This window comes from Melospiza georgiana, chromosome 1 (assembly GCF_028018845.1).
Source record: "Melospiza georgiana isolate bMelGeo1 chromosome 1, bMelGeo1.pri, whole genome shotgun sequence".
Classification (NCBI taxonomy): domain Eukaryota; kingdom Metazoa; phylum Chordata; class Aves; order Passeriformes; family Passerellidae; genus Melospiza; species Melospiza georgiana.
In genome coordinates, this window is record NC_080430.1 from 89,467,570 (window position 1) to 89,490,043 (window position 22,474).

Genomic DNA, 22,474 nt, shown 5'->3' on the forward strand with positions numbered 1-22,474 from the left:
ATAAAACATATCATGCAAAACACTGAGCTCATGACAGTACATCCTTAAAGTGCAAAGGGTTAAGAAAGGCAATCCTATTATGAATGAAAATAGCTCTGTAGGTGCTGCCATTCCTTTGGCACTGGTGCAGTTAATTAACACTAAAGCAGCCTGTAATTTACAGAGTTGCATTTTCTTAAGAACACCCCCAGTCTACAGTTAGTACAGGTAATTCTCTGAGACTTGCAAAAGTACTACAAGGAAAATATCGTCTTCCTTAGTTGTTCATTACTTATTGCTGCTTAGAAACTAACTTCAGCCATTCCTACAGTGTCCCCTAAATCATTGCAGCGGAGTGGGGAATAAATAAAACAACGATTTTGAACACTATGTAGGAAACCACAACATTTAACATTACCTTATTACCAAATTGAAGCTGCAATTATTATATATACGGAAGAAATTCTTTTCTGTGAGGGTGGTGAGGCACTGAAACAGGTTGCACAGAGAAGCTGTGGATGCTCCATTCCTGGAAGTGTTCAAAGCCAGGTTGGATGGGGCTTTGGGCCACCTGGTCTAGTGGAAGGTGTCCCTGGCCATGGCAGGGGTTGGAATCAGATGATCTTTAAGGTCTCTTCCAACCCAAGACATTCTATGATTCTGGTAAGTTTTTTTTATAGTAGCAGAAACACAGGCAAGGTTTAGATTTTACCTTTTGTTTTTTTAGATATATTCTAAAGTTATATATGACAGCTGTTCGTTGGATTTTTTTTCCAGAAGGTTAAATATTAAGCTAACTGCAAACAATTTCACTGAAAGAATCTGCAAACAATTTCAGTGAAAGAAATTTACTAAGAAAACTGAGACACAATTCCACATACTATTTCACAAGTTATTCAACAAAAGCTCCATATATAATATGTATTACACAAGTCATTTCATTTCAGCCCATGCCTATTCCAGACCTTCATGCACAGCAGAAGGAATTTTATGCATCTCTGGTTGTGATCTCAAGTTTGCATTCAAATGGAATAAGCTTTTTCAAATCAAGCTGTCCAAGATTTTAATTATCCAATTATTTCACTTTGACTCCAAGTTAGAATAACTTGAAACTTCCACTTTAATCACACATTTAAATGCTTCTACCTGAATGGGACCAAAATTCTGAGCACCTTTTCTACCAAGCTTCTATGACTGAGCTTTTAAGTATGGGTTGTTTTTTTTAGCTTTACAAGCCTTGCAATAAAAAAGCCATTGTTCATATTTCACTGACCTTAGTCTTTGCCCAGGCAGTGGAGGGGCTGAAGGGGGAGGTTGTCTACACACACTACAATACATTATTGTGCTTATTTCAATATCATTCTGCTCCAGGGTGAACTATTTGGCTTTAAAATGTCACGGACTGGTATCGTAAGTGATGAAACCTTTAGAAAAATTTCAGCAAAACCTCAAATGATTTATAAAATCATTAGGCTCTCTTGGCAGCCACTCTTTCATAATGTGAAATTGTACATTTTAAAGAGCTCATAATAAACTGGATAAAGAAACCCTAAAACCAGGAAGACTCCTGAGCCTGAAATACAGGCAAAGTTCATTACACAATTTCAAGTCTCCTGTTTCTAACACAAATTTAGTATCTTCTTCACTGCTATGCACTAGAAATTTTGAGATGACAATGCCTGTCTGCTTCTCTGCCTATTATTTCTAATCATGTACTTGCCCTTTTCCTGCATTCTCAGACTCAAACTCACACCAAATTGTCTTTTCATCCATTTTAAACTTGGCCTCATCCCCAGAGCCTGCCCACACTAAAACCAAAGTCTACCTATTGTGATGTAAGAATATAAATGTTAGATAAGGAGAAACAAAAATTAGGGTATTGGTATTTTTCACTGAAGACAGTAATTATTTGTCTAAAAACCTGAGTCATCTAAAAAAGGTTACTTTTTATTAGGATAAAGAAGTGGCTGGCTTTTATAATGCGTACACGTATAGATACATATCCACCAGCAGGTGCACGCCTTCACCGTGCATTCCACCAAGTGAGTTTTAATTGGACTGAATTTCTTCCAAAATTTCTTTTCCCTCAATGTCTCTCATCACTAGCTACAAAGAAAGAAGTATGCAAGAAGATAGCACAACAGCACATGCAGGAATGTTTTTGTGAAATGGTTCTCAAAAACTCAGTGCTATAATTTCACTCATTATCTCTAATGTTCTTGATAAATTGCTCCATGTACTTGTCATTTTTTCATATACATTTCTGCAAAAGATGAAAACAGTGCTCCACTGCAAGAATATAATTATTAATAGCTTAACTTTACAGTAAAATGAGTTTCTCGTCTGTCTTAGGAAATTAAATACAAACAAATACTGATTGATTCGCAATTAAGCTACACAGCAGCTCCCTATCCAACAGACTCCCTACAGGAGATCACTAACATTCTATTTTGATTTTTGAATTAGAAATCAACTAGAGAAAAAGATTCATATTCCAAAGCAAAACTTAGAAGTTATTTAATACTGTCTATATCTCATACTTCTAACTTTTGTTTGCTTTTCATGTGCAGAGAACTGCCCAACAGGGCCACCAAAGCTTCATATCAAGTAACACAAAGAAAGAACTAATCATCTTTTATCCACAAAGGGAAGATTGCTTACCTTACATTCACAGGGGTGTGTGGATGCCAGTGTGGCTGAGCAGGATGTATATTAGGATGATACTGGGGCTGCAAATGGAAACATTGAAATGGTTAATGAAAGCATATTAAAGCTCCCTATTAAGTTTTCACTTTTATTTTCCTGGTGAACCCTAGAAACTCTAATGCTTCTGACCTTCTCCCATGTCACTGAGCACATAGTGAAGCCTCTTGGTGCTGAGCTTGCTCATTAAGACACACTCATGGGACAATGCAAAGAAAATTGTTCTCCTGTTTGACAGACAACCTGGCACATCCAGTGCTTCTCATAGAAAGCACATCAAAAAATGTCAACTTTGATCAAAGGTGGAGAATAAGAAAGGTTTTAACAGCAGGCTTCAGGACGTCTCCTGTCTTTGGTGACAGGACTTCCTTCTTATATCCACAAGATCTTGAAGAGAAACAGTAAAACAAAATCACTGGTTTCAATAAAAAGTGTTAAGACTAAGTTCTCATGCACATGCAGAGTTTGGAAGCTTGCTTTTTCTCAGTACCTACTGACTGTCAGCAGCACAGATGAAAATCAGGTAATGTTTTCCCTGGAGTGTATTAAAAAAACCCCAACAAGGGTTTGACCAGCAGGGAACTCTGTAAGTGTTGTGATGAGGGAGGTAATTGCAACTTGGAAATTGTCACGATCAGCTGCTGTGAGAGGCTGCTCTAGACAAAAGCTTGCTCACAGAGCAGTCTCCTGGGGCCCATCACATTCACAGTCCCAAAGGCTTTAACTTGCACAGAAAGAAAAGGAAGGGAAAGAAGATGGCAAATGGAGTGTACTCAGCTTGCAGAGCATCCAAGAACACGGGAAAAAAGAGAAAACTCCTTAACCCTAATATGGTGCTGTTTATTTCTGACACATCATAAAATCTCACTCCAGAGTAGGGAAAGGGGAGCAAAACAGCTGTACAAACTATAAAGAGCAAAAATATTTACCATAAAATATGGAATAGACCACATTTTCCTCTGTAACTGGTATGCTCTTACCTGGTAGTTATGGAGTTCCGGAGTATTTTTAGCACTATGAAAGAAAAAAGTTTGCTTTTATGTAATCAATACATCTACATCACAATGTTTTTTAGTTCAGGGAAGTACCACAGAGAAGCAAAATTCATATTCTTAAGGACATCATAATTTTATTCAAGATATACACCATAGCAGTTAAGATGTGAAAGAGCGGTGTATAATTTGTTTCTTTGCTTTAGATTTAAAAAACATGAACAAATTACGCTTGATAACACAGCATAAGAGCAAAAAGGAAGTATGTTTTACTTTGGTCTGATTTCATATAAAAAAATAATAAAAGAAATAGATTGAACAATGGAAGCAGACAGACTCTAAGAAGAATCTGGTGATGCATAATGAGACATGCCAAAGCAATTCATCCCACACCAGAGAATCTGTTTCTACAAATCCTAAAGCATATATTGTCTTCAGAATCTTTTTAGCCTGAAAACAGCAACTGAGAGGTAGAAAAAAGTTGGGCAGTCACTTACCACAGTTGTGCTGCTTTCACAGGATTGTTTGCTTAAAAAGAAACAAACACAAAAATCTTAAGACAAGTGAAATATCGGCTATTTTGCAGTTCTTGTTGGCTAAAGTGAATCCTTACACAGACATATTTGCACAGAAGTGTCTGAATTTCAAGTGCAGCCCTGTGCTTTCTAGTAATCCTGTGCAACATCATGAAGTATGAGGAGACACAAATCTCCCTCTGGTCCTGCCAGAGTGAAAGCCCTTTAGAGATGACAGCAGACAAGCATATTCTTCCCAAATGCCACAACAGGATTTTTGGCAGAGTACGTTCTGCACAACCACAACACTTTTTTCCTCATCTTACTGTAGTATGATGCCAATACCATCAAGTCCACTGGAAATCAGAAACTACTCCTTGCAGAATTTTTCACTATCTTACAGAAACCAGAGTATTCACCAAGCTGGCAATGGCCTGTGTCTTACTGCAGGGAATAATGGTAGCCAAAATAGCCCATCAGTTGGGAATCCTGGGAGGCACTGAGTAATCTTGAGGAACAAGGTCATGGCCTCTGCTTTGGACAGGCTGGAAAGAATGGTGAAGGTGGCAGCTGAGTAACTGGGGGATATCATTTCTTTTCCATGACTGTGTGTGTTTCAAGAGAACTGAAGAACTTCTCAGAGAGAAAGTGAAGATCCAACTGACTGCTGAATGCAGGAAGTTAATGACACACTGCAGAAGTCTCAAAAGTGACAGAGCTAGAAGAGAATCCAACCCTTGTGGGCTGCATCTAGGTACAGGGCTTAATGGCCAAAAGATGCATGAAAAGACAACAACCTACAGAGAGTTTTTGCATTAACCAAACAAACATGCTGTTGAGCTCTCTAGAAGACAATCACTTGGGTGTGAAAGAAGTTCTGACTGGCTGCAATGGACAGAGAACATAACTAAGCATAAGCCACACTTTCTCTCTTCTGCCTCTCTCTCACAGACATAAGTACAGAAGCACTGAGACTCAAGGCAAAACCTGCACGTCTGTCAGATCCTGTTATGGCAAGAATTAAAGAATTCATTCTTCCACTTAAAAAATATCCTACACTATATAGTTGACTCTCATGTCTCACATAACAGCATCTCACAGATTTATTAAATTTGCATTTCAGTTAAACTCCTTCCATGTACTAAGGCAGGAAGCAGGGGAAAGAGTTACAGCCTCTAGAAAGCATGCATGCTTGTCACCCTTTCTCCCCCCACTGTAAGTGAGACAAAAATGTCCCCATAATACCACAAGGGCTGCTCATGGAACTGTGGTTTATATTCTGCAAATGCAAATGAGTGCAAAGACATTCTAGGGGAATGTCATCTCACCCTACTCTGTACAGCCTTGCTCCATACAGCAACTATACCTGCAGGCTCAAGTAATATAGAATTTGGAGAGTTATCCTGCAGTGCTCCTTCCTAGGAGGAACAAAAAGCTCAAGCTTTTTCTACATGGAACAAAAAGCTGAAGTTTTTAAGGACAGATTACAAAACCACAAGAGAAATTAATTCTCTGTCATTCCATTTAAATTCAGCACATCTCAGTTCCCAGGGCAAGCTAGTTAAGGTCAGAGTCTGGACAGGTGAATAACATGTCATTACAGTCAGAAAAGCCACAACTGCATAAGGAGTCCAATAACCCTAAAATTGTCTGGCTAGGTAAGCAAGTCAGTGAGGTTTTTGGACACTGCTCCACCCCACATGAGACAAGCAATTCTTCAAAAAAACATTACATGCTTTGCCTTAGTGGGTTTTCTGCAACTTTTCTTTCCTCCTCAATAGAGTAACAAAAGAAACTGTAGGTACCACCTCCATAGATGGGGGTGGAAGAATTAATTGTAGTTTGAGATCAAAAACAGAAGAGGGAAACAACAAACTGTGGCAAAAAAAAAACTCCATGCACGTTCTGATTTTTTAGGTGATCTGACATACTCTGTACAGACGTCACGATTGTAATGTGGCATTTTTAGAATTTAATGGGACACCTGCATTTCCAGCTCAGTGCACAGATGTCTAGAAACACTTACCCTTATAAGTGGAATGTCTTCGAGAGGGGTATCTCTTGCTGGGCCTTCTTTCAAATGTGCTAGTTCTGCGTAACCTCGTCCCGTGTGTCGCTTGATATTCTGTCCTCCCACTTAAAACACAGAAACAAACAAAGTAAACTGCTGCCTTCTGCTGGAAGCTGTACCTGCTCCTTTGTACAAGGATAAATACATTGCTGTTACTTCACTAAGTACCTGAATCTGAAGCGTGATCCCAGCCTTATGAAGTCGGATCTACTAGATTTACTATTTGCTGGGGCTCGCAATCTGAAGAAAGCGTGGTGCTCCACCGCACACTTCCACAAATGTTTGCACGTTTTGGCACTGTCTAACCGGAAAACAAATGTGTGCTCTTGCTCTCTGCCCTAAATGCAGAAACAAAAGCTTTGCAAGTTGGCATGCATGATATTAGTTATTGTCCTTGGTAGGAGAAACACAGCCTGGGCCAACAGTGTGCTCAGCCTCCCTTGTGTTCTTACCAGCCTGAGCACACACTACACTTTGTTGGATCAGGCTCAAGTAAGGGAAAGAAGTTACCTGTTCATCGTCTTCTACAACCACAAGCGTTAGTTTGCTCTTTTTAAAGTCCATTTTTGTGATTTTAGGCCTAAACACAAGAATCAAAAAGAACAGAATTAAAATAATATTAAATAATTTTATTTCTACAACTTTCACATTTGAGAGTGGTACATCTAACCAGGCCAATCCACTTTGAGATTTAACCTTCAGATTTTAAACTTTGTAGATTCAATTATAAATTACGAAATACAGTCAAGATCCCATTATGCAAAGGAGAAAGATTTCAGCATTTTAACAAAAAGGAATATAACACAAAAGCAGATTACCAAAAGAATAAGCCTATTTTGTTGGCTCCTTCAAAGATCAATATGCCTGTTGGTGTCAGTCCAAGAGCATATTCACAACCATCTCTTCCCTGCAAGCAAGTACAGAATAAATAATTAATCTGCCATGAGCAGTGTACATTTTTTTAATACAGTAGTATTGCAAAATCCATAGGTCTTAAACTAAACAATAAAGTTGCCATATTTTTTTAACATTACAGAGCAGAAGAATATGCAGCTGCATCGGGTACAAAGTGGCATATTTTGGCAATGGGGAGGCTGCAGGGTGCCCTTTGTGGGAGGAGGCCATGTGCTGCTCAGAGAGGCTCTCAGATGCATGGAGATGGACCCACACCAACACTGCATCCAGGGCAGCCCACACCTCACCTCACCTGTTCAAGTTCCTGCCAGGGGAAGGAGACACAACAGGAACAAACTGAGGGACACAGGAAAGGGATGCTGTGGGAAAGGGGCATAGGAAAGGGATGCTGTGGGAGCCCAGAGAAGCACCCTTGGGAGGTGGGAATGATTTGGGAGGGACCATGGCCCATGGGACAGCCCAGACCACAACACGGATGCTCCTCAGGGACTGGCCCACACCAGGGCAGGGACATCACACTGATAAAATAGAACATCACATAGATCTTACCTTAACTACATGCATATCTACACCATACATTTCTAGCCATTTAGCTTTGTTCAAGTAGCACAACTCAGCCTGCGCCGGGCTCTTTCCCCTATGAACATAAAATTCATACTTCATGGTAAAAAAAAATTATCCACTTCAAATGCTTTCAGATTCATCCCCCTAACCCTTTTCTTTGTGTCCTCAGTCTTAAGGATACTAAATGGTATTTCAATCTTATGTTTTTACCCTCTTCCCTGCAAATGAAAATAAAACAGAGGACCGAAAATGCAAGAAGGTCTAAAATTGCCAATAAGGATGAAAGTTCAGGTAACAAAGCATCACTAAAATGTACCATATTTATTAACAAAAGACAGGAAAATGAGTTTCCTAACATCCAAACATAAAATTTATGTTTGAATGAAAGAAAGGGAGAAAGAGAAAGAGATTTATTTCCAACATAAACAGGAAGAAGACAAGGCTCCTTAAATTATTACAGAATACTCTAAAAGAAAAACCATTAAAAAATTAAAACTCACCCCACCAACCTTCCCTAAATTACTGCCTGGCATTTCTAGGGAAGGAGAGGGCTCAAAGACTTTTTACAATACTTCTCCACTGACAAAAATAAACCCCACTTCATGCCTGTTGAAAGGATTTGACTTTGGAAGAGAAGAAAATCTGTTGCTAGAGACCCCACTCCCACACAGGTACTCTACCTGCACTCTTTCCATTTCTGAAAAATGTCAAATTCCATTGCTTCAGTCTGGTTTGGTGCAAACCTGAATTCAGACACGAGCTCTGGTGTGTGCTCAGGGTGCTCACACTCTCCCAACTCAGCTGAAATCAATCAATTGAGAAATTAAAAATATAAAGATCTTGAGATGACCAGAAATATTTAATTCCATTGTCCCTACAAAGACAAGGATAGTTTGCAAGTTCCTATGCATGTTGCAGAATGCTTTAACACCCCATCCCCCTACTCCTGGCCCCAGTAAATTCAAATCAGATTTCACAGCAGAAGTCAGATAAATGCATTTGCAGGATTCTGTGGTACAGAATTCTGACATTCAGGAATGTTATGACTGAACCAGCTCAAATAAAGCTGCTCCTCTGGATTTTTAATGCACTTACAGGAAATAAAGTTTCTATTAAAAACAATCATCAATGCATCTTCTGTTTTAGAAGAGGTGACTTTGAAACTTCCTCTCATTGCATACTGTTCACTCCCTAACACTTCCCATTCTATCACATGCTTTGTTATTTGTCCCGGTTTAGGACAAATTCAGGAGTTATGTTTCTATTCATGTCAAAACATGAAGAGAATACCTAGTCTCATTAAACCAGTGATAAAGCTGTGTGGATTTTTAAATCACAGTGGTGGTGTAATATTCAGATTAATAATTTTAAGGAAAAAAATGCTGAAAAATTGACATAATTAGGGTGTCACTTTTTACTTCTATGCTTAGGCTCTGGTGTTTTCTAGGAGCAGAATACTTTCCCACTCCACTGAGCTCAGCAGGAGATGCAAGTGCTGAGCATTTCAGTGACTGACACCCGTAACTGCCTTGTGTCTGTGACAGCTTTGCTCCTGGAGCCTCTCAGTTGTACTCAGGCTCAGTGTTGCTGCCTCAGGACTGTGTGGCAAGCACCAGTGGAAAATAAACTCTTCAGCAATAGCATTTGTCACCTGACACATGATGTGATTGCCAACCAGCCCTTTGTCAGTCAGCATTTCTTAACTGTTTACTACTCCTACTACTACTGCCAAAATAAAAATAAAATTGAAGAAGCATAGAGGGAAACTAAATCCCTCGAAGAAAACAGTTTTATTCCTTCAGGGCGCTTTTACACTTAACAGCTGCAAAAATTTCTGTCACAGCCAGACTTCAAAAATACTTAACAGGATCCATCAGTAGATAGGAAGTTACATTCAAAATCCAATCTGTTGGCTGATAACACCTACTAGGTGATTTTGAGAACTTGAGCTTTGCTGAAACATTTAGCAGTCCTGAGGATATTAAAGACACTGAATTCCTTGATCTTCATTTTTAATTACTGTCTCACACACTTTTTTTTTTCTCTCAACAGTAATCTTCCATAGTGAGTTACAGTATTCTTATCTCTGTTAAAGAAAAGGACATACAGATATCTCAGCTCCCTGGCTGTTTCATCAAAGCTAGAAGCCTATTTAACACATATTAAGAATTACTGGCAGTCCAGTCTCTCCAGGATACTAGAGGGAGCCACAGCAAACACATTAGCAAGGAGGAATTAAAGGGGAGAGACAAAGGTATGGGTCTGAAGTTTGATTTGTTGCCAACCATCTAGGAAAAACATGGGAGATTTCTATACTGAGAGAGAGAAAGTGGGGAACAAAGGCTGCCTGTGCTGTAAGGAGGATGTGTAGGGATAAGAAGAATCGTGAGCTTGTAGGACAGAAGACACACAGGCTCAGCAGCACTCATATTTTGAGATGCAAGGGCAAAGCAGAAGACCCATCTCTTCATTTTTGTCTTCATGACATGCTTTGGCATGCCCCTTCTTGGCCCTTTTTTGGGAGGGGGGAGGGAGTGGAAGGTGGGGCAGGTGTTGCATAACACATATACATATGTATACATATGTAATGCATATACATTATCTGTGTTCTTCAAAAAATAACCTGGGGAACATTTTCAAAAGAATGTTTCCTAGAAAGTTTTTGAAAATGCCAAAAAATATATTTTTTTAAAAATATATAGCTGATTCTTTTATACTGAGGGAAACAAATTTTGCAGTATTCCATGAAAATATCTTATGATTAGAACTGAAAATTGGAGATGTGAGAAAATGTTTTCTTTTCCAATATAATTAGCAGCTTCAAAAGTATATCTGGTTAAGCACTAAGACCATACAACACTAATGATGCAGTTAAAAACTAACTGTAACAGTGAGAACTCAAGTTTGACGACATTTCCACAGATAAACCCTAAATGAAGCATAATATTACCTATCTGCTTCATATGTTACCCCATACTACAAACCAGTGTTCCTTGCTACAGAACTTCCTTCATGGGACTGGCAACAAATCAAGAATTACTTTAACAGAAAACGTCCTTGATAAAATGAGACATGTATGAAACTTAAAGCTTTATCTGTAAAAAGACTTTTCTTTCAGAGGGCTCAGACTACCAATGCCTAAATAGCAATTCATAGCTTTTTCTCACTCTTAGGAAAAGCACACTAAGGAGCAAGACTGCATTTTACAAAGAAAATGTAACCTACTGAGGAGGGAATAATCAAAATTTCTTTATACTTTTCTGCTTAATTATGTTTCCAATGTCAATAAAATGTAGCAAACTTGACACCAAAAATGCTTATTATTATGTATGTCAGCAAAGAGAAAGAATGAGTTGCAATAATGAAATAATTTTGGACAAGCTTATTGCAATGATGTCAAAATAGTGGAAAACTGAAACTGAAAATAAAAAAAGACAGCAAAAAAGCATAAAACAATGTTCCCACAGACAGCAAGGGTATTAGTTTTGGTAGATAGCTGGACAAATCATAAACATGATGGACAGCAATTGTATTGCATTTACACAATAATCACAGGTGTCAGCAGCTACCCAAAATGTTGAGGCATTAACCTATTATTGTTTGCTTGGTCCTCTTTGCTTGGACCAGATGTGAGGCTACTGGAGTTTTTATCTGTGGAAACATAAGCAACAAATCAAATTTGGGCTCCATATTTCCTTCACCTCAAAAAGACAAAAGGAGTCTGCCTGCAGCAGCTCTCTGCACACCTGACAATCATAGTTGTGCCAACTGCTGCAGTAAAACAATCCACTGTCTTCAGATTTACACCTGTTGCTGTTTGAATTCCCAGTTTTGCCTGTCAAGTCCATCTAGAATCACTGAGTTACTTCCACTGCTGTAAACTAAGCAACTCTGCCCAAGCTCTCTGTGTGTCATGGCCCAACCACCAGTGAAAGAGGAAGAGAATTTTTCATTTCAATGAATGTTGCTGCTGATTTGCTTAGAATGGTCACGCTCGCTGCATTTTCTTTTAGAAAATTATAAACTTGCTTTGAGCTTCATTACAAAAATTTCCTCCCCATCTGCAAGACAAATTGCTTGAAATGGAACAGATATTTGTATTAACATGCTTGCAGCAACAAAAAACCACACTGTCCTACAATAACGTAATGAAACCCAGTGTACCGGAACTTCTTTTACACAGTGAAATCCTTGCTCCTGCCACTAAGAAGTGATCTTAGTTCTTTACCGTCCCCCCATGTTAATTCTCTCCTCTCCAGTACCTGCCACTCCCTCCCTCCTGCCCTGGAACCATCTCCTGAGTCACCCACTGTGGAGGCTTCCCCTCCCAGGCACAGTTCAGGCAGCAGGAAGCCCAAATTCACAGGCACCCACCTCCCACAAACCGTGTGAAGGGCCAGCTGGCTCTTCAGCCTCAAGTGGTAACACTTGTGCATGCACCACAGCTTCTCCCTCAGCAGGGAGCTATTTTGGCTCCTTCTTCCCTGACCAGCCCTGGTCTTCCATGAAACTTTTGTCCAGCCATGCTTTAGAGACTCCCTCCTCATAGCAGGTGTGCTGATATTGGCTAATGCGGCTCAGAAGTTATGAACGGAGGCAAGTCAAGAAAGTGATCTCCCTAAAATTCTCCTCCTTGGGTAAAAGAATGGCATTTATATATGATCAGTAAGAATGCATTAGTACCAAAGGAAAAGAAACCAGCAGGTGAGTTTTTTAATAATTTAGGACAAACCACTTTCAAAAGATTGCATACCTTGAAGACACAGAGCTGCTAGTTCAACAGCAGTTTCATATGGGCATTTCAGTCTTAAAAACAAAACAAAACACAAAACTATAAAAATCACATCTCTTGTCAGTGAAATCCTCTTGCAATAAAGCTAAAAAGAAGCCTGATGGAAAAACTGGAAACATTAATTTCCACAAACTACTCATGCTATGAAACATCTACAATTAATTGTTACTTGTGTATCATTATTTCCTAAGTTGGTATATTCTGATTAGCATTAAATATGATACACTTCACCATAAAACAAGATTGAACCAACAGAGAAAACACTAAATCAACTAGGAAACCATTTTTACTATAACACAGTATTTTCAAATATATGGGTTTAAGGTTTTTCATTTCTGTAATAAAAAAATAAACTAGTGCATGTGTGAATGAATATTGGTCAGGCTAAGACTATAAAAACACAAAGTATTTTTTCAGAGTTGACCTGAACAAAAAGTGTTGCACTGCAATTTTCTCATCCTCTCTTTCACCCACCATACTGAAAAAATGTGGCAAGCCCATGTTACATTTTCAGGTCATACAACCCAGGACAGTTTTCACTCTCTTTAAACATTTCCATCACCTCATCAATCCATCAAAATCTTTACCCATTCTGGTTGTCAGTAATATAGTCAGGAGACATGCAATGTTCTATATGTCTGTATTCTAAAGAAAAACAAAATGCACCAGGAGATTAACTATTATAAATTCCTTAAATTACAGCTACAAGGGTAAAAAGGTACTTACTTCCCTGAAAGAATGTCTTGCCGGAGCTGTAATACAAACAGGTACCTGACAAATAAAAAATTCAGAAAGTCAAAAGTAATTATAGTGGCATCCTTCTAGTTCCACTGGCTGGAAGAATATCCCAATTCATTGGGTAGTAACAGCAACTTTAATAACTTGCTCTTTACAAAAAAAGGGCCATTGGGATCACACAGATACACCCTACAAGCTTCAAAGCTCCCACAGCTTCCACTAAATTTAAAGAGAAGATCATTTTTTGTCCACTGGTTGTGGCTGGGACATTGTCCAAAGCCTTGCTGTTAAGGATGTGCTCTATCTGAGCATACACCACAGCAACCTAAATGTTACTTACACTGCAGTGTTCTCCTAAACTTGGGTCTCACCTAATTCAGGCAGGAATTGAACTACAGTATCTAGAAACAAAACACAGATAAAGGCATGAAGGCTTCAGGGCTGCCTTCTCACACATAAATACAGAACAGGGAAAAAGTCCAAATTGGGCAAAAGGAAAGTTTCATACCAAAATGTCACTTAAAAATAGCAGAGTTCTGAATAAAAGAATTCCATAGAGCTCACACATTTATTTAGTACGCCAAGTAGGAATTTACAGCCTTCACACTGTTGTAGTATTTTAAGCTGTTCTTTGCTAACCTTCAGTTGTAGGCATGCTTCATTGACACCACTGAGAGTGGGCTCTGAGGCATGCACAAGTGCCCTGGGTCGTGCAAGGGGTGTGTAGAGGGCAGGAAGGCAGAGGCAGGCTCGGCACTGCTCTGGACACTGTGGGGTGAGGCTTGCAAAGGTGAGTGACTCAAGAGAAGAAAGCATGAGGCACTCCTGAGAGCCCAGTGAATGCAAACACAGACCTCTCCTGTCTTTGCAAAGGATGCTAGAAAGACAAAGTGGGGCTTTTTCATCACAGAGAACATGGAGCGAATGTGGTGAAGGACAAACAGTTGGAATCACACAGGGAAACAGAAATGAAAAGGAAGATTAAAATTTCTCATGATAACACTAGAGCAGAATCAGATTTATCCATGTTAGCTCTTTGGTACATCCCTGATTCACATACTTGGCTAATACCTGACTGCCAATCAAATCTGGGTATTTGCATGCGTAGATTAAGGGTAGACAAGTATACATCCTGTTCTTATTGGTAGCCCAGATCATTCACAATCCCATGAACTCTTCTAAACTTGCAAGAAGACTCTAGGCAGTGCACCTATCAGTTTCAGGGGGCTTGTGCAGTGCTGCAGCTCCATTCTGATGGGTATGGCTTACCCTTCTTCCTTTACTGTGCACAGGCTGGCAAACACTGGCAGCTCAATCGTTGCTACTCCAAATCAACAAGATACCTTAGAAAATTCTCCACAACATCAAGTAGAGACATGTTCCTCTGTTGTTCTTCTAACTAAACTAACTAATCAGGTCACACATAAGTGACAGAAGATGTCTTCCAAAATGCACTGTGTTTCAACTGTCTTTTTAAACACAAAACCAGAGCAGGTAGAGGGTTTTAATGCTTCCCAATAATGTGTTAATTATGAGAATATGATGTTTTTAGCTTCACTATAAATGGAAGTCTACTACAAAGCAGATCTCCAGAAGGAATTATGAACACCTCCTGCCTGGAAAATTCACAGTTACTGTTAAGGATGATTTTTCTTCTACTTGGAATGATTTTGAGTGTACAATTATTAATCTTCACTTTTCACTCAACATGCTACATGGAAAATATGATCCAACTAGCACAAAGACTCTTAAAAAAACCCTCCATAAATTAGAAGAATTAAAAATTTAGGAACTGTAGATTTCTTAAATTCAAATTACTTTCCCCAACCAAAAATGAAAAAAAAAAAAAAAAAGAAGGAAAAAAAAAGGCGCCACAATTTTTCTTACACAGTTTCACAGTGGTCTTCTGCCAAGCTTATAATTAAAAGAAATTGTTCACAACACTGAATATTTAGCTGACTAAAGTGTTTTTGTAATTAAAATAGTCTTCTGAAATGTCACCTTTCAGCAATAATTAGATCACAAGGCATCAGAGGTTAATACTTTCAGACAAAATGTCTTACTTGATCACAGCAATGATCACATAGCTCAGAAACCCAATCTCACAGTGACTAGGATCATATGCTTCAGAGCACATAAGAAAGAAATCTTGTGGTAGACAGTAATGCCATAATTTGACCACAGGGAAAATGTAATACTTGTCAGACATGCACCCTGATGTATGAAGACTTACATCAATTTCCAGAAAACACATATTATTCCTACTAATTTAACTGCATTTTCTCATTAGAGATGTCCATAAATCATCCAGATTTTTGGATTCTCTCAAGATCTTATACTTAGCTACATAAGTGGCAGGGATTTCCATAAATTAATGATACATTCTATAGGAATATGCCCTTTTATTGAATTATCACTGCTGGGCTAAATTGATAACAGATATTGAAGACCCTGTGTCTCTGTCATGAGGTGATGACAATTAGCCCTTTAATCTTGTCTCAGGCAGTGAAAAAAACGCATGGTGGGCACAGCAGACAGCAGGGAGACAGTAATCATCTGCCTGCAGGCACAAGTTTAGTGTAAACATCACATGCACATGAACTACAACAATCAACCATCCTTAAACACCTCAGGCTGATTAGGAGTACACTGATTATTGCCAAGCAAATTAGAAGACACAGAAAGTGCCCTACGGTGAGAGGCAGAACAAAAGAAAAGATAAAGTAACATTAAGATAGATGAATACTATACAGAGAAGACACAAAGTAAGCAGATACAAAAGATAAGTAAACCCCAGCTGCTGCTTTCCCAGCTCTCAGAATACACTCTGAACCAAGGTGCTATGGATCCACCAAGGCACAGGTCCACAGAAAGAGCCCAGCAGATTGAAACAAGAGACTTCCAGATATTTGTAGGGTGACTTTATACAATGCAGGCTTTTGCTTCACAGAGAACTACGGGGAAGCAGAAGGGATTCAATTCACTGTTAACTCAGAGCTCAAGGTGGCTATTCCCAAAATCCTCTACCCCGGTACCATTATTAAATCACCCCCAAGTCTGAGGGCAGCAGGAACAAAGCAGGGCACTGGCATTTAGCAGGACATAATGGAAACCCCTCTCAGAGGATGGCAGATATCAAGAGCAGGTGTCTCCCAGCTGCAGCTTTCCCCACCCAACTCTGCCCTTCTTTGCCAACTTCAAAGCACCAGAACACAGCATCTCCTACACACCAACACGCTTGGAAAGCCCCATGGATGCTTTCTGGCAGCAAATAAAAAACATGATGTTACTCTGACAGTAGGAAAACACCTAAGAAGGCAGACAAAATGAGCACCCTTAATAAGAAAGCTCTAATCACCTGCTTGCAGTACCCCCACGTGCTTGAGATGTCTCAAATCCCCGTCAGCCACGCGCAGTTCCTACCTTGTGAACTCCTCGTGAAGGTTGTTGGGCTCTGACGAGTAGTACTTAATGCGAAAATGCAGCGTGTACGGAGGTCCAACTGCACATGCAGAGATTTGAAATGGGGAAAAAAGATTTACACTCACTGTAGTCCTGCTAAGGCAGAACAGCTGCCACAGCACCCCACAACCCAAGAGACCCAAAATTAATTACATGTTTCAGATTCGTCAAAGAAAATATTTAATGATTTTTTAAATTCAAAAATGCATGCAATAAACAAAAAATATAGATGATTACCATACTTTTTGATACTCATTAATTGAAATTTATCAAGCCAATAGTCCATTTGGCAAACCCATTTTCATCCAAAGAGGGGTGCCTCATAGCATGCTGTGAATGACAGTTTTCCAGGTACACACCCTGTTGCTGGGCCCAGGGGGAAATGGAAGGAAGAGGGAAGGAGAGGGTGATGCTCCTTCTTACCAGGCACAAACACTACTCCAAAAAAACCCCTACCCAACAGATCAGCTTTCAACTGAAACACATTAATTTGAAAAGGTAAGATAAACAGACTGAAAAGTTCTGGAGAAGACTCTGGCACCCATGAATACAGGAAGCTCAAAAATTCCATGGGGTTGCAAGAATTGTGTTACCTGAAGTCAGAAGGTGAATGCTACATCGAACTTCCCACGTAACACAGATAACAGGAAGTTATCCAGCTACCATGAAACTGTGACCATTGCATCCTTATCTGCCTAACCCTCATCTTCCAGCCAGCTGCCTGCTGATGTATTAATTGATGGACAAATTATTTTTCCTCACTTTTCTAAGATCTTCTATAACACCACATCAACAAGCAAACACGTGCCTATTAATGATCCTTCCACTAAGTTATATGCAGCTAATTAGAGCTTTGATTCTGTCTCCCTCACAGCTCCTGTAAGTCAGGTTATAGCACCCGGAGCTCACAGCTCAGCACCACTGGTGAGGTCTGCAAAGGTGAGAAAATGACTTGGAAAAGACAGCAGTGAGCAACATCCATCATGAAAGAGGAACTCTTCACAAAGCATCTGCTGAATTCAAGGTAAAGGAAAGTAACCTGTTGTGAGACAGACCTTTACAACAACCCAACAAATTGCTTCCCTCTTCAGCATTCCTCAGAGCCACGATTTGCTGAATTCTTTTTAAAATAGGCTCTTCACACATTAAAAACAGACAAAAAAATGCAACTAAATTGGCTGAAGGTCCTACAGTATCACTGATTTTCCAGGACAAGGCTATTAGAGAAAGTGCAGCTGCAAACCAGCTAGTCACCTAAGGTAAAGCAGTTATGTGATGAAAAGGGGAGAGAAAACCAAACAGCAAAAACCTTACCCACAGCAGCTATCTTCACCATGGATTCTAGCAGGCTGACACCCACACACCATGGGGTGACAGCAAACTATCCTAAAGGCCTCTGAAGAACTCCACTGTTTACAAAAATCATCTGGATACTTGGGTACTCATAAAAAAAAAAAAAGGCAAAACACCACTGAAGCAATCAAGATCTATCTCTGCAAGGTCCTCCAAGGCAGTCAACAATTTTCTTGAAAAACACATTTTAATCTCACAGAAGCCATGTCTTCATGGCACATGACTGTTGCCAACTGCAGCATTCTAACAAAACATGTTAATGCCAATGCTGTACTGTACCCAAGCCTGCAACCAGATTATCAAAAATCCAGGAACTACTTCCCTGCCTCAGACAATTTTCACAGAAAATACAGTCCACCAACCCCTCCATCCAAAACTGCCTTTGATGAAACAGCAGCTATTTCAGAACTATATTTGACAAAACAGCAGGTATTTCTGCTAGTTAAACTCTTAAAATAATAATCTGGAAAAAAGGTTTAAAAATTAATCATTAAACAATGAAGTATTTTCCATTCACTCTCTGAAAGAAATTGCAGGATATCTGTTGTGGATCAGAAGCAGTGACAGGAACGGCGATCTGTGTCCAGGCAACCCAATTTCACAGATCAGACTGAAATTACCTGGCAACCTACTCTGCCTTAGACAAACAGCACAGGTTTAACAAGGGCTTCTGAAGGCCTGGCTGCTGCTTAATAAGTGCTCTTGCCTTTAGACATGGTCAGCCAATTACCCCTTAAATTAAAACTCTTTTCTAAGGAATATTTATTCCATTAGAGGCCATATTTAAACATTCTCTATCATGTTCTAATACACTAAATTCAAATTCTTTAGGAAATAACAAAATAAACAGGCAGAGACACAGTACTTACTTTTTATTTGCTTCTTAATGAATTTTGAATGGTCCAACCAGTGCTAAAAAAAGAAAATCCACACTTAGAAGCAGTTCCATTTCAAGATTTTGTTGACTCCATAAACTGATTACAATAAAATTTAACAGATAAAAATCTCTTATAAGGAAATAGTGCCATATTTCTTTTCTAAACTTCTCATATTGGTGAAAGTGTTTATTGGCATGTTTAGTAACTACCCTTCTTCCACATGGGAAAGCTTGATTTTTAAATTCATCAGTGGCCAAGGAAGCCACTCTTCCAGAGTAGAAACTTCAAAATGCAAGGCCACAAAGCAGTGGTGTGTAAGGAAGGCACCCTTTTGCCCCAAAACCCTGAGTTTCAGCCTCCTTTAAAGCTCTGTTTGAGAAAGGCCCTCCTGAGCCTGTACTATCCTGCCTTCCACTGCTCCACAGCCAAGTTTTTTTCAAGGTAAGGATGGAGACTTAACCCCATTAAGAGCAAACACTGATGTATAGCTCACCATCTCACCCTTTCCTTTTAAAATAAGGCAGAAGATCTGGAATAGTGCAACAATGATGACAAAAACATCTGATTCCCAGCAAAGTGTATGCACTCTCTTGTCAGTATAAGTTGCATCTACAGAAAGGCAGCAATAAACACAATCTGGTATAAATTTAGCTTAAATCTTTGACAGTCTCTGCTCAATGTCCTACAGAAAGCTTCAATCTTGTTTGAAGCAACTCCATGTAAATGCTTCTGTCATACAAAGTGGTAAGAGAGTTCTGGATTTCTTTGAAATAAGTGGTTTTCTATCTTTAAATATATTTTAAAATTATGAACTAGGTACTATGAAACAAAATCTTTGGAAAAAACCCTCTTCCTTTTTTGCTATTAAAGAATAAATGTTTTCAGAAAAAGGATAATCTCTCAAATGACTACTTGTTACATCATCACCATGCTACTTTGGCTGAAAAAAATGAACAAAATTATTTGTTGTCTAGTAATACTGGTATTTATTTACTAACTATGCTCTAAACCAAGGCAAAAATTTATCACAGGTATAGATGTATACAGATCAAAAGTCTGACAGCTTACTACCCTTAAGGTAAATAAATTTCACAAGAAGGAGAAAGAGAAATAGAGCAACGATTCTGAAGGTGATTTTATTTGCAGGAGACTTGCAAGACTCCCTTAAGATGAGGCTGCCAAGAAATCAATTCTTATAATCCCTAATCTGGTAGAAATCTCTACCAGAATGGAAATAAAACATTACAGCAGCTCATATAAATACAATCCTTAGCACTACAAGGAATTTACTTTGTCTCTATTTTGCTCTCTTATGAAAAATTACAGCTGTGTGAAATCTCAAATTTTTGATAAGAAAAGAAATATCAGCATTGAAACTTTGCCTTTTTTTAACTGAAATTATATAAGTCTGTTACTTTCATAGCTCCAGGGCAGATAAATTTTTTATTCTTCAAACACCTAGCTGTGAAAATGTCTTTCTATCTAATATTTATTTTGGCTAAAGAAAAGTCCCTCAAAGACAAATATAATTAATGCATTAAAAGAAAAGTTTTTCATGTAGAAAAACATCTATAATACATGCTAAAAACTCCTGTTAGCACCATGTTCTGGAACTAGCACTGCACAACCTGAACTATAATAATTCCCAGTAAAAAACAGCTGATAGTCGCTTTTCTTGGCATGTGGTCTTTAAGGTACATTAAAGCTCAAATAAGAGTAAGTTTCAAACTGATTATTTGCAAGTGCAAATACTTTAAGTAATGGCTAAAAAAACACCTAACAAGACTGCAGGAACTGCTTGTGCAGACCATTAAGTGAGACCACAGCTTAGACAGGAGCTATCATCACTCTCTGCACCTAAGCAGCCACAGGCAGGCGGCTCCAGGAGATAAAGCACAGCAAGCATTAAAGTCACCTCTCTTCAGCAGCAACAGTGAGCTGCTGTTTCAGCCCCATCCTGCACTGCACATCAAGTGTGTGATGTGCCAGCACACGGATCATAAACACAAAGATGGAGGTAGGGCACGGGCTGACAGCATTATTGGCCCAGAGCTCCAAGGCCTGGAAGTTTTCATGCAGATTTATGAACCAACTCCAATTTCACAGTCAGATATTTTCTGCAATTTCTGTGAAAATCAGGCTGAATTTTAACACTTCTTTGCCTCAGATAATGTCAGAGGGCTTCTTCACACTGTGTACCACACCAGCCTTCCAAATGTCCCTCTGAGCTGGAAAAAAAAAATCAAAGCATTCTAGCTAAAGCCTAAAATAGGTTTGGGCTTGGCTACATACTGCTTGCTGACTCAATTAGAGGGAAGTGAAAGCAATGAATTCTGAAGTCTCACTAGGAAGCTGAATAAAACCAGAGGAGCCTTGCTCTTCTCTCAGCACAGAGATACAAGACTATATCTCTGCCTCTCTTGTGCTCTGGCTAAATGACCATACATAATTTCAGGATCTGGACTCACCAAAGAAACCTAACTATGGACCTCACAGTGTAGGACCAGGACTGACCAGACTCATTCCAACCATAACCCACCATAATCCCTTTATCCTGTTTGGATTTGGAAATATCAGTGCAGAACAAGGAGGAGGGAAGGGATTATTTGCTTTAGGACTGTGTTATGATAGGAAGACAGTATCTAAGCTAATTTGCCCATAGTAAGGGAAGAAAAACCCAAACCTGATCAAACTGCAGGTAACCAGAATTCTATGATTATGCTAGCACAGAACAAAGCAGTTCAGCTGGAAGGGACCTACAATGACCACCTAGTCCCCACTGCCTGACCACTTCAGGTTAAGGGCATCGTCCAACATCTCTTAAGACTGACAGGCTTGGGACATCAATTACCTCTCTAGGAAATCTGTTCCAATGTTTGATAACCCTCTTGGTAAAGAAATGCTTCCCAATGTCCAGTCTGAACCTCCCATGTTTCAGCTTTGAACCATTCCCATGCATCCTTTCCAGGGATACCAGGGAGGAGAGCCCAGTGCCTCCCTCTCCACTTCGCATCATCAGCTGCAGAGAACACTGTGGTCCCTCCCTTAATTTTGTCAGGTAAACTGGAAGGTCAAATGCTAGATTAACTCCCATTTATTCCTCTTTAATCTCAGCAAAATTTCTTTGCTCTATCAAATGAATAATGTTTCTTATGGTATTAACTGACATAACACAGTGGCCATTGACTGGGATTCATGTATTGAAAACAAATACCAATAAATTCCACATGAAAGAAGCACCATTTAAAAAAATAGAATTTCTTAAAATACTGGAAGCATGTATTTATCTCAGCATGGTCTCCTCTTTTGATCACTTGCTTAATTGAAGTGAAGAGGAAAAAATAAGTAGCTCAGCATTTCCTAATGGTAGTAGCCAGTACTTTCTCAAAATAGATATACAGCATGGGAAGTATATATTTGCAGATATACTACAGCTGCTAAAGCAGTCAGCTTATGAAGACCACATGAGTGCCAAATGAAGATTGAAAGGAGGATTTCCACAGCCTGACACA

At 39.2% G+C, this 22,474-nt stretch overlaps 1 protein-coding gene across 3 annotated transcripts in view; it reads right to left on the minus strand.

The window, feature by feature from the left end:
* EPB41L4B (erythrocyte membrane protein band 4.1 like 4B) overlaps positions 1 to 22,474 on the minus strand; it is a 169,420-nt gene that overhangs the window by 88,463 nt on the left and 58,483 nt on the right. For all 3 annotated transcript variants that reach the window (XM_058042194.1, XM_058042185.1, XM_058042202.1), the window contains exons 3-15: positions 18,954 to 18,996; positions 16,693 to 16,771; positions 13,258 to 13,302; positions 12,493 to 12,545; positions 8,420 to 8,540; positions 7,725 to 7,812; positions 7,079 to 7,167; positions 6,771 to 6,840; positions 6,429 to 6,598; positions 6,216 to 6,325; positions 4,172 to 4,202; positions 3,663 to 3,696; positions 2,641 to 2,708 (exon numbers count right to left, since the gene is read on the minus strand). In XM_058042194.1, the coding sequence (XP_057898177.1) occupies positions 2,641 to 2,708; positions 3,663 to 3,696; positions 4,172 to 4,202; positions 6,216 to 6,325; positions 6,429 to 6,598; positions 6,771 to 6,840; positions 7,079 to 7,167; positions 7,725 to 7,812; positions 8,420 to 8,540; positions 12,493 to 12,545; positions 13,258 to 13,302; positions 16,693 to 16,771; positions 18,954 to 18,996 (1,001 nt within the window). The remainder of the gene's footprint in view (positions 1 to 2,640; positions 2,709 to 3,662; positions 3,697 to 4,171; positions 4,203 to 6,215; positions 6,326 to 6,428; positions 6,599 to 6,770; positions 6,841 to 7,078; positions 7,168 to 7,724; positions 7,813 to 8,419; positions 8,541 to 12,492; positions 12,546 to 13,257; positions 13,303 to 16,692; positions 16,772 to 18,953; positions 18,997 to 22,474) is intronic.